Below are 12,655 nucleotides of genomic sequence, written 5' to 3'. Positions count from 1 at the left end.
TTTTTTTGATGACAAGGGAAACCCGCAGCCGCTACCCTTTGGGTGCGCACAGGGTAAAACCCCCGCTCCTATGCAATAGCTCGCAAACCACATAGGAGAGGTAACCCGCACTAGGCAAGCCTGGTGCGACGAGCTCGACCCAGAAGGCGTATCTAATTCAGGTCACTATGTATCATATTTACAAGTACCAATAATCCTACAAACAAATATAATATAAAGGAAAAATATAAAACTACTTGTGTATATATATATATATATATATATATGTATAAAGAACAAACATCATATTTCATCAAGACTATAAGGTTTGAACAGATACTTAATATTCTACAAGACTGTTAGCTTTGACCAGATTCACAAATGGATCAAACAGATTTTAATATGATACCTCATCATTTCAACGTTGGGCAGCAAAAATACATTTGGTGAAATCAATCCTTTGTAGTGACGAGTTTGACAGAAGAATGGTTGTTGATTTCTATTGGTAGTGGTCGTCCTTGTCCCTTCAGAAAGAATTCTAATGTATAAATCAAAAGAGTGTTGTATGTCAAAATAGGAGTTCAACACGACCATACTGACATCTTCACAGAATCTATCGTCGCACTGTAGTTGTGACATGAACAAATGTCGGAATCTTAAGTATAGCAGCATCATAATATTCCAAGTTCCTCACTAGAGAGATTATCATCTTTTTACCAATCGCTTCACCACTATCTTCCTCTTCACACTTCACAGCAGGTGTAGAGTGTGGCAAATCACTTAATGAATCCGTCCCTGGTGTAGAGTGTGACAAATCCCTTAATGAATCTGTCCCTGGCCTTGCTATCCAATCCAACAAAATATCATGTCCAATAGAAAAAAAGACAATGTCACGGTTCGTCTTTGCAGATATATCAGATTGTACCACTGGTGCATTGAAATGGTCACTTAGTCATGGGATATTCCAAGAGCACTCATTCATAAACCAGTTACTGGTACAAATAACTCAAAGAAATGTAACCAACGTTTATTGGAGCCAAATGCAGATGGACAGAGACAGATAACACTTGCTAAAAGCTGCACTATTTATTATAAACCTCAGCAAACCTACATGATAACATAAGGTCTGGTAAAAATCTTACCATCCCAGAACCAATTGGGTAATGGATTGTCTTTTCAATATGCTTCATATCAACTCTTACGAAAGATAAAGATATTTGTTGAGAAGATCACCATGCCTATTTTCCTCTGCTGTCCATGGTCTAGTTCAAATAGCCCAGGGAGTGAGGCTGGACACCGGGTAGGAGAACAAAAAAAATACCAGCCACTACTATTCACTAATCCAACTAATAGATACAAGAAAACCGAAATTACAATATATGTATGCTGAAAACGGATGCATCAGATATGTTAATTCGGAAATAGATCGATGTATCTAATTCAGGTCACTATGTATCATATACATGTATGCTACTTTTTTATATATATGTGTATAAATGACAAACATCATATTTCATCAAGACTATAAGGTTTGAACAGATACTTAATATTCTACAAGACTGTTAGCTTTGACCAGATTCACAAATGGATCAAACAGATTTTAATATGATACCTCATCATTTCAACGTTGGGCAGCAAAAATACATTTGGTGAAATCAATCCTTTGTAGTGACGAGTTTGACAGAAGAATGGTTGTTGATTTCTATTTGTAGTGGTCGTCCTTGTCCCTTCAGAAAGAATCCTAATGTATAAATCAAAAGAGTGTTGTATGTCAAAATAGGAGTTCAACACGACCATACTGCATCTTCACAGAATCTATCGTCGCACTGTAGTTGTGACATGAACAAATGTCGGAATCTTAAGTATAGCAGCATCATAATATTCCAATTTCCTCACTAGAGAAATTATCATCTTTTTGCCAATCGCTTCACCACTATCTTCCTCTTCACTCTTCACAACAGGTGTAGAGTGTGGCAAATCCCTTAATGAATCCGTCCCTGGCCTTGTTATCCAATCCAACAAAGTATCATGTCCAAGAGAAAAAATTAGAATGTCACGGTTCGTCTTAGCAGATATATCAGATTGTACCACTGGTGCATTGAATTGCACCAAAACAGTAGTAACACCATTATAAAGACACATCAATGAATTCTCTATAAACTCTCCTAGTAGTTTGTAACTTGCAAAAGAAGTGTTGAAAGCACCATAGCTTTGAATATCAATTTCAACTCCATCGACACACCCCCAATCATACAACTTTGCAGTATAACCAATTTAAAGATTCATTAGCAATCAATGCACCACCTATATCATCCTGCACAGTGTCGAGCCAATTGTCCACAGGACTACAAAAGGAACCATCTATAGTATGACATCAGATTCCTAATGGAAAAATGATACCAATTTGCACAGAGAGTACTTGCCCAATAGGAAACTTCACACCTGGGCGTTCAAATAGTACTGTTACAGCACTCTCCTCTATAGATTTTCCATCTCCAAAAGTGGAGTCTATTGCATAGATTGTGACATAATCAAGAAAAGGACCAGGATCAAAGACAATATACGACGAAGTCACCCTTGCTTTATGGACTAGAACAAACATAGCAAACAAGAGCCTAACAGCTCAAGTATATGGTGACTGCTTGGAGGAACTTACAACAATTTACCTAGAGTACTTCCTCCATTTTCTCCTCACTACCACACCCTCTCAAGTTAGACGACAAGAAACAAGGAAGATTGCACTCCTGCCCAGTATCAACCCAATTGCATTTGTGTAAGCTAAAGTCAAGGTAAGGCGGCACTCTAGTTTGTTTACCCCCACACATTTCTTCAAGAGAATAATGCAAACAAGGAATAGTGTGATCCCATTAGAAACCATAAATGGATATTCGATTGCAGTAATTTGCATACTCACATTCAACATTACAGAACCTTGGCTAGAAAAAGGAACCAGAAAACCCCGATGTATCCCGTTTAGGACATTTGTCAAACAAAGCTACATTATCTCATGGGTTGTCCTCCTCCTCAGTATTAGATTCTTTCGTATCATCTAACATCGCAGTAGGCACCTTCGTATTCAAGCTGACATCTACACAGAAGCTATCGTCGCACTGTAGTTGCAAAGTTTCTCCCTCATGGACAATAGCGTTAAAGATCATGAATTTCAAAGCTCACTGTTGTGTGTGACATTTCATCGAACGCCTTGTTTTCAGCATTGAAAAAAGGTCCCGATACCAAATTTGCTCCCTCTACTGACTTTGCATTCCCTGTATGAGGTGAGTACCTGTCTTTAAGAGCTTCAGTCTCAGTATTACTTCCAGTAATCAATGCCAAGGAATCCACATGTTAATACGTCTCTGGCAATTTATAAAGCACAAAGTCCGCCTTTGAGTTACCAGTTTCATAGGCAAAATCAAGGGCAGATGATGCTGGAAAATGACTGGGAGACACCACAGCTGATTGTGAAACTATAGGGACATAATTAACGCAGTCAAAAATGAACTTGTGATGAATTAGCTAGACGCCCCACTACATTGTTGTTGGTTTGTTGTTGAAAGCACTGAGCAAATTTACCCTTGAAATGCTTCCAATCAAAAATTAGCTTATTGTGAAATAGGCTTCACCATAAAGGTAGAATGAAGGAAGTGGAAAACAATCATTCTCGTCGAAGCCAAGATTTGTGAAGTACAAATCGGCCAGAAAATCCAGCTCTCTGGGTTGCCGTCGCCGCTGAATCTAGGTAGAAACATCGCCATTGTTGGAGACCGATGGAGGAAAGCACCAATGTAACAAATTAGAATTCTCAACACAAATACTCAAGTATTATATAATCACTGATAGCCAAATTACAACGGCAACACTTAAACTATTGACTTACAATAGAAAATTTGAAATAACAAGTAACTACGGATATAGATAAGAATGAGGATGAGAAACTTAGATCTAGAAGAAGATAAGAGGAACAAAGATTTTCTTCATAACAAGCATAACCCCTTCTTTCAGACCACTTCTCCCTTTTAACCAGATGCTAATTGGGTCTGATTCCCAAATAAAATGCTCCAACATTTTACTCGGCCCAATCTTTTTCACCACTTCTAACTCATAGGCCCTTACTAAGTTAGCTTGGTTCACAGCAAATTGTGTTTAGGCCATAGGGAAAAACATAGTTACTAGCAATAAAGATGAAACTTTTGGTACCTTCTTTTTTTTTAATCTCCCTTTAAGGTCAAGATAATGCATTTTATATATGACTTATTAGATGGGCGCATCTAGGATATAAACTCTTTAAGAAGGGCACTCGGTACACTAAGCTGTCGCTATGCGCGAGGTCCGGGGAATGGTCAGAAGGGTCTATTATACACAGATTATCCTACTATATTTGCACTTAGGCCTGGGCTATTTGGAACTAGGAAATGGTCACATAGTCATTTACAATTTGAATAAAGAAGAAGAAAGTTTAGGATTTCTTCGACTCCAGGAAAACAAAATTCAAGGTGTAAGTACAAAACAAAAAAGCAGTTCAGAAAAGTTTTCATCTATTTTGTATTTGAGGAACTATAAAATCAATTGACCTGAAGAAGCACATTGATTTATTTATGAAAAAAATTTCTAAAACAGTGGAGTTCTGGGAAAACAAAGAGCATTTACACAAGCCAAATGCTTTGTTTTGTTGGTTTGGAAATACTAAATGGCAATTAACAATTCAAGGCTACTATAGCATTTTCCTTGATTAGATGTTTACCTTTTTCACCATTGAAATGTATTCCAAATCAAACCATAAAGTAAAATAGAAGATAGTACTTAGCAAAATGTTGCATTTTCAAGTTTTACCTTTTTCACAAGTGGAATGTGCTCCAAATCAACTAGACACAAAATTTGTTGTATTATTATAAAAATTTACTGTATCACATCAAGTCAGGAAGATTTTAAAGGGGTTTACATATATTTAATTGTGTCAGAGAATTTAGGGTTTTTCTTTTACAACATTCTTTCACTTGTGATAAGTTACGATTAGGATTTATGAGTGTGTAAACACTCTAAAATCTTTTTTTTTGAAATAGAAAAACACTCTAAAATCTGCACTAATTACCGTAAGATTTTAAATTGAACTGCTTCAATTTATTGCTATGTTAATGTAAGGGTGGAGTAGAAGTGAGGCTTGATGCACATGTCAATCAAAAGAAAGGAAGATTCAAGTATCTTGGGTCTATTATCCAAGGAATGGACAAAGTGATGATAATGTCACACATTGTATTGGTGCAGAGTGGATAAAATGTAGGCTCGCATCTGGAGTATTGTGTGATAAGAAGATGTCATCAAAACTCAAAGGCAAGTATTGCAGAGTGGTGGTTAGAGTATGGGGCGGAGTGTTGGCTAGTCAAGAACTCTTACGTTCACAAGATTAAAGTTGCAGAAATGAGAATGTTTTGGTGGATGTGTCGGCATACTATGAGAGATTAGATTAAGAATGTCTGAAATAAGGTAGGAGTGGTCTCAATAGAGGGCATGATGCGAGAGGCGAGACTGTGATGGTTTAAGCATATGAAGAGGAAATGCACAGATGCCCATGTAAAAGTGTGAGGGGTTATGAATGGTTTCAGGATAGATAGAATTAGACCGAAGAAGTATTGGGGAGAGGTGATTAGACAGAACCTTAGATAGAAGGTTGTGGAAGACAAGAATTAGGTTAGAAGGTTAATAGGTAGTAGAATATTCTCTTGCATATCCTTCCATAGCGGTAGCCCTAGTATTTCTCCTATAGTTTCTTGTCCTTCGATTTTTTTACTATCTATTTGTCTCTTGTACTTTGATTAGTGCACTATTTTATTGTAGTTATTTTTCCTTTTTACGAATATATTTCTCTTGGCAATTTCTCATTTATTTGTCGTTGATAGCAGATAAATTAGGTACCACTTTTGCTATGATCGTTATGACTATGGCTTATTCATGCCACGGGTTAATTGGGTATAGAGGTCATATATAACAACAACACGTCATATTTTATTAGCCAATTTTTTATAAATTTTAAATACCAAATTTACTATGTGTCGTCAAATTAAGTTCCCCACCGTTTAACCCATTTCCTTTATAACTTGATCTATGCTATAACACAAATTTCATTTTAACCCATCTTCCCTTTCTCTCTCTTTCCCTTAGTTTTTTTCTTTTCGCAATTTCAGATCTCATCTTCTTCCTTTTTTCTCAATTTCGGATCTCATCTTCTTCCTCTTTTCCTTTTAATTCCCAAATTCATTTTCTTTCAATTTTCTCTACCTCCATATCTCAAGAAATTAAAAGGATTTTCCAATTTCACTCTTTCCCCTCTAAACTATTAATGTTAGTATATTCAATTGCTTTCCAGTTTCATATCCCCTGAAAAATTCAATAACCTAAAAGGGTTTTTCAATTTCATTGATTTTCTCTTTCTGTCCAATTCGTTTTCCTTCAATTTCATCTACTTCCATATCCCAAATCAAAATATTTGATTTTCAATTTCCTCAAAAGAAAGAAAAACACTGATAACCCGCAGGAACTCTTCATAACTGTTAGGGTACCAAATCCATTCAATCAACTCAAAATCCCTATTGTTATTGTCACCACTCAATGATGATCCCCCCTACTTAATTTCACTTTTGGAGGATCAATACTGGTGGTGAGGAGGTGAAAGTAGAGATTAAAAATGATGAGATGAAAGTGAAGAATATATCGGAAAATAGTTTTGTTGGAAAGTTGGAGGAAATCACGTCATTAGACGTGAAGGACTATGAAGAGTTGGGATTGATTGTAGAATTGGAGGAATTAGGGGAAAGTAGTCAAAACTACTTTCACCTAATTCTTCGAGTTCTATTATCAACCCCAACTCCTCATAGTCCTTCACTTCTAACGGCGTGATTTCCTCCAACTTTCCAACAAAACTATTTTCCGATATATTCTTCACTTTCATCTCATCATTTTTAATCTCTACTTTCACCTCCTCACCACCAGTATTGATCCTCCAAAAGTGAAATTAAGTAGGGGGATCATCATTGAGTGGTGACAATAACAATAGGGATTTTGAGTTGATGGATTTAGTACTCTAACAGTTATGAAGAGTTCCTGCGTTGCTATCAAGGATAAAATTCCTCCCTTAGAATTGAACTGTGATGCTACTAAGAGAAGTACTTTAAATATATGTCTATGTGCACGTATGTGTGGCACATTGCTCGGCTTTCAAGGTAGGTTATTACTTACTTTTCTCAAACTTAACTCGGGTGATGACTTATTTTATGACTTGTTACATCATTGTCGAGTTTTACTCAATTTCGGGCATTTTATCACATATGAGGGGTTGATTTGCCAAGATGGGCATTGTATTGAAAGCAATATGCTTAAAGTGGTGAAATGTGGTCTAAGGGCTTGACTTGAAAGTAAATTTATTGAATCGGACAGACTATATTGACGAAAGTCCTGGTTCGAGTCCAGGCAGGGTATATGGACCTCACGAGTCCCTCATGGGTCCCACCTCACAACATTGTCTGTGGAGTGTATGCTAGTAGGGTCATTAGCCATTGCATTATATTGCATAGCATTGTGTTGCATTTTTATTATTGTTTTGTTTTGCTTTGCATTGCTTCTTATTGACTGTCTTATATTGAACTGCAGGGACATTTTCTAAGTGCAGAGTTTATAACATCCTCTGTACGATATAGTTAATTAACTCTGGCTTGGGTCGGCCTATGATGCCTACGAAGTAAGCATGATTTTGTACTCTTACTGCATCTTTTTGAGGCAGATTCCAGTGCTAGTGGACTGGTTTTCGTACTGCATTTTTCCAGTTAAGGACGCAGAGTACAAGATTATGTATGTGGACTGGTTCTGCGGATTAGAAAATTGGAGGAAAGAGATTAAGAGATGAATGCACTTGTGTTGGAGGGTAATTCTGATCATTAAATTTGCCATTGATTTATGTTGAGAAACTTTGAGAGTATGGTATGAAGTCTGTGCAGGGGAGTTTAAAGCTATGTCACTAGAGCCTTGGTTTTTGTTTTTGCAATTGTGTTTAGGCCATAGGAAAAAGCATAGTTATTAGCAATAAAGATGAACCTTTTGGTACCCTTTTTTCTTTTATCTCCCTGTCTAAGTCAAGATTATGCATTTTATATATGACTTGTTAGATGGATGAATCTAGGATATAAATGCTTTAAGAGGGGCAGTCCTAGCCAGTCGGGATGCTATCTCTCTTCTCCTTCGTCACTCAACCATGTGCACTAAGCTCCCGCATAGCAGGGGTCAGGGAAGAGTTGGACAACAAGGGTCTATTCTATTATACGTAGCTTATCCTGCTGTATTTGCACTAAACCTAGGTGGGGCTATTTGGAACAAGGAAATGGTCATATAGTTATTTACAATTTGAATATAGAGGAAGAAAGATTAGAATTTCTTTGACTTAAGGAAAACAAAATTCAAGGTGCAAGTACAATTAAAAACAAGTTTTCATCTATTTTGTATTTGAGGAACCATCCCATTTACAAGTTTTCATACGATTACAAATTTTTCGTAATTTGACACCTGAACTAACTTGGGAGAAAAATCAGAAATCTTATGACAGCATGGGATATGCCAAATGCAGATACATAGAGAGACAGTATAACACTTACTCAAAGCTGCACTGTTTAACATAAGGTCTTGTAAAGATCTTACCATCCCAGGACCAATTAGGTACTGGATTGTCTTTTCAATTTGCTTCAAATCAACTCTTCCAGAAAGATAAAGTATTTGTTGAGAAGATCACCATGCCCATTTTCCTCCGCTGTCCATGCCCTAGTCCAAATAGCCCAAGGAGTGAGGCTGGCACCAGTTCCATCACGAACACCATCTAGGGTGTTTATCATGGTCTGATAAGTTGGAAGGGTCTCCTCTGTGATCATATCCCCAATTAATACAAGAAAGTAGTCGTCAGGAATTTCCTTACACCTTTCCCTTAGCTCCTTGACCTGCTCATCAAATCCCTCAGAAGCAGGATCAGGAAGAAAATCAGTAGGCTGCCAAATTTCTCGACAGGCTTTAGGTGCATCAAGAGATTCTGTGAAGCCATATCGCGCATGGAATGGGTTACTTGAACATGCACCTCTCGTGGAGGAGTGAATGCCTTCTTCACATTTCCAACTTCCCTGTAATTAGCAGAAGCAAACTTATGTTCAAAACTGTTCATTTCAAAGACCTCATGAGCTATAACTTAAAAATGACAGTTAAGGAGGAAGGCCATAAAATCACAGTAAGGGTTTAGGGCAAACTTAAAGCATTAAAAGGTGTCCCTGACATGACAATTTCCCAACCTTTATTCCTCTCACTTGTTGGGTGCTAACTACAGAGCAAGTGTCATCAAATGAAATGAATAATAGCTATGTTTTACTTGAGAGAAATTTCAAAAAAGGCTATAGTTTGGAGCCTATTAACCATACACAACGATACTTTCCATATTTACTGAACCTGCCGACACTTTCCTCCACAATACAGTGTATCAGACACACTGCAAGCTGTATCTCAGATACAGACGCGCCTAAAATGCTGAAAATCATGAAAGCATATTTAAAAAAAAAACACAAAACACATAAAACATGGGAGCAAATCACACCGTCGAAGACAATAAACAGCGAAGTCAGCCTAGCTTTATGGACTAGACCAAACATAGCAAACAAGAGCCTAACAGCTTGAGTATATGGTGACTGCTTGGAGGAACTAACAACAATTGTGTGGAGTACTTCCTGAATTTTCTCCTCACAAGCACACCCTCTCGAGTATATGGTGACTGCTTGGAGGAACTTACAACAATTGCCTGGAGTACTTCCTGTATTTTCTCCTCACTAGCACACCTTCTCAAGTTAGACGACAAGAAACTAGGAAGATTCCACTCCTACCCTATGTTGCTCAGACTCTCCAAAAATTGTTGCCACACCCATGTCGGATTCTCCAAAATGCACTATTTTTGGAGAATCCAACACACATCCGTTAACATTTTTGAAGAGACCGAACAACATAGCTCCTACCCAATATCAACCCAATTGCATTTGTGTAACCTAAAGTCAAGGTAAGGCAACACTCTAGTTTGTTTACTACTCCACACATTTCTTCAAGAGAATTATACAAACAAGCAATAGTGTGATGTCATAAGACACCATCAAATGGATATATTCAATTGCAGCAATTCACATAATCACATTCAACATTACAGTACCTTATCTAGGAAAAGGAACTAGAAAACCTCATTTATCCTGTTTAGGACATTTATCAAACAAAGCTATGGACAGTTGTGTTAAGATCAAGAATTTCAGAACTCACTGTTGTCTGTGACATTTCGTCGAACACCTTATCTTCATCAATGGAAAAAAGTTCCGGTACCAATTTTTTTCTCTCTCTACTAACTTTACTCGGCCTAATAATCCCAACTAGTCTCCACACTAATTTTAACGCATAGACCGTTACGGAGTCAACTTGATTCACGTAATTTGTTTATTTAAAAGTAAAAAAATTGACAACTCAAAAAATAATCATTGAAATCAATTAATGAAAAGAGGTTAAAATTAACAAGGGTAAATTAGTCGAATTGTAATTTACTTATTAAAAGAATTATTAACAAATAAAAAAAGAGAAGTAAGTGTAATATTATAGTCAATATTAAAAAAAAAAGTGTGACCACATGCTCTAGATAATAACTGTTTTATTTTAATTCCAGTGCATAATTAGCTGGATTATAAAGTAACCATGATAAAAATCTTATTGAATATATCATTTTCTTATAAAGTGGTCAAACTCATATTTCTTTCATAATTCATAAATTTAAAACATGTTAATCTCAAAAAATTGAATTAACACTAAAAAGAAAAACAAAGCTAATTTGTTTCTGTTATCGAAATTTGCTTTTTAATAGAATGAATTAAGTCGTAGCATACGTTTTGGAAAATAATCACATGATATCTGAATGAACATATTAAACTCCCCATAAGAGGCCAGACAAATTTCATTTTTTAATAAGAAATTAATCGAATAAATGTGCTCAACGACAATCATTATTAGAGCTAATTTGCTTCAATTATAAGGATCTGTCTTGTAATAGATAGAATGATGAATCAAATTGATTGAAGTGCATACAATTTAGGAAAGCAAACCATATGGTCCCAGACCAATTTTGTTTTGTTTTTAAGAAATTACTCGAATAAATGAGCTTAACGTACAACAATCATTATTAGAGCTAATTTGCTTCAATTATAAGGATCTGTCTTGTAATAGATAGAATGATGAATCAAATTGATTGAAGTGCATACAATTTAGGAAAGCAAACCATATGGTCCCAGACCAATTTTGTTTTGTTTTTAAGAAATTACTCGAATAAATGAGCTTAACGTCAACAATCATTATTAGAGCTAATTTGCTTCAATTATAAGGATCTGTCTTGTAATAGATAGAATGATGAATCAAATTGATTGAAGTGCATACAATTTAGGAAAGCAAACCATGGTCCCAGACCAATATTGTTTTGTTTTAAAGAAATTACTCGAATAATTGAGCTTAACGTCAATCATTAATTTTCGATTCAATTTTCTCAATACACAAGATATTTAGAAGTTAGGACCAATAAGTATTATGTTTTTTTTAGAATGAATCAAATTGATCAAAGTGCTAACATACGCTATAGAAATGCAACATGATATCTCGATGAACATATTTTTTCTAGTAAGAGGGCCAAGACCAATTGCGTTTTTTTAATAAAATACTCGAATAAATAGGCTCAACAACAATCACTAATTCAATTCAATTTCCTCAATAAGAACATATATTTGTATATATATATGATAGAACCAATAAGAAACACTCAACATACATTACACCCCACCCCCACCCCCTACCCCAACAAAAGAAAATAACCAAATGAATGAACAAATCATTGAGAAGCTATGTTATATATAGCTTTTACCCCAGCCCCCACCCACCCCAAATCACCTCCATGAAAAGACCAACTTAGACTTGAAAAGGCCATGGCCAATTCTTGATATCATCTTCATCTTGAACTTTAGCACTTCTTTTCATAGCAATTGATCCACCAACAACATTACCATCACCTTCAACATAAGCATAATATTTCAAGAAAAAAGCAAATGTAAGCACAACCCATTCAAGACAAAAGATTAATGCACACAATCCACCCGCTAATCGCAAAATCATTTCACCATCTTCTTCCCTAACATACGATTTCAATTTCCCGAGAAAATCCCCTGTTCTCGTAAATATCAGCACGAAAACAGAGCCCTGTAAAATCGCTGTCAAAACAGTAAAAACCATATGGGGGCCGTACCAATTCCCCATACTTGAACGAGTAGAAACCGCAGAGCACCCAAAAACAGCACCCCCAATTGTGATAATGTGGAGGAGGATGAGGAAGAAACCGCATAACGAGGGGATAAGACGAAGAGAAAGAGTCAAGAAAATGCAACTGGAAGCTGCACCAAGAAGAATGTAGTTACATAAAAGGAAGAATTTTCGAGTACGATGAAGAGATTCGGAGATTTCTGCATAACTAGTGAACCCCATTTTTGAATTGATGAGATTTTCAGAGAAGTTTTTGAGTTTTTTGTTAGTGAAGTGAAGAACATAGTATGAGGAGTTTTGGTTATATAGGTGGAGGAGTTGGGGTGGGGGGAGA

General features: G+C 36.3%; 2 protein-coding genes and 1 long non-coding RNA gene across 3 annotated transcripts in view; all 3 read right to left on the bottom strand.

Annotated features, from left to right (window-relative positions):
• The window catches only part of LOC107061638 (uncharacterized), an 11,241-nt gene extending 10,343 nt beyond the window's left edge, over nucleotides 1-898 (bottom strand). The window contains exon 1 of the long non-coding RNA XR_001474131.1: nucleotides 389-898. This is a non-coding gene — a long non-coding RNA (uncharacterized lncRNA). The remainder of the gene's footprint in view (nucleotides 1-388) is intronic.
• Nucleotides 899-8,437: 7,539 nt separating this feature from the next.
• LOC102604533 (stearoyl-[acyl-carrier-protein] 9-desaturase, chloroplastic-like) lies at nucleotides 8,438-10,518 on the bottom strand. The gene is made up of 2 exons (XM_015311255.1): nucleotides 10,297-10,518; nucleotides 8,438-9,128 (listed from the first exon to the last, which is right to left on the bottom strand). The coding sequence occupies exons 1-2, from the start codon at nucleotides 10,309-10,311 to the stop codon at nucleotides 8,703-8,705; spliced, it is 441 nt and encodes a 146-aa protein (XP_015166741.1). The 5' UTR covers nucleotides 10,312-10,518; the 3' UTR covers nucleotides 8,438-8,702.
• Nucleotides 10,519-11,966: 1,448 nt separating this feature from the next.
• Nucleotides 11,967-12,590, bottom strand: LOC102604205 (uncharacterized). The gene has a single exon (XM_006353195.2). It carries the CDS (start codon nucleotides 12,541-12,543, stop codon nucleotides 11,974-11,976), a length of 570 nt encoding a protein of 189 aa, XP_006353257.1. The 5' UTR covers nucleotides 12,544-12,590; the 3' UTR covers nucleotides 11,967-11,973.
• Between the last annotated feature and the right edge of the window lie 65 nt (nucleotides 12,591-12,655).

The sequence above is a fragment of the Solanum tuberosum genome, unplaced genomic scaffold, assembly GCF_000226075.1.
Source record: "Solanum tuberosum cultivar DM 1-3 516 R44 unplaced genomic scaffold, SolTub_3.0 scf00152, whole genome shotgun sequence".
Classification (NCBI taxonomy): Eukaryota; Viridiplantae; Streptophyta; class Magnoliopsida; order Solanales; family Solanaceae; genus Solanum; species Solanum tuberosum.
Note: the sequence above shows the minus strand (reverse complement) of the source record. Positions and strands in the feature narration are given on the sequence as shown.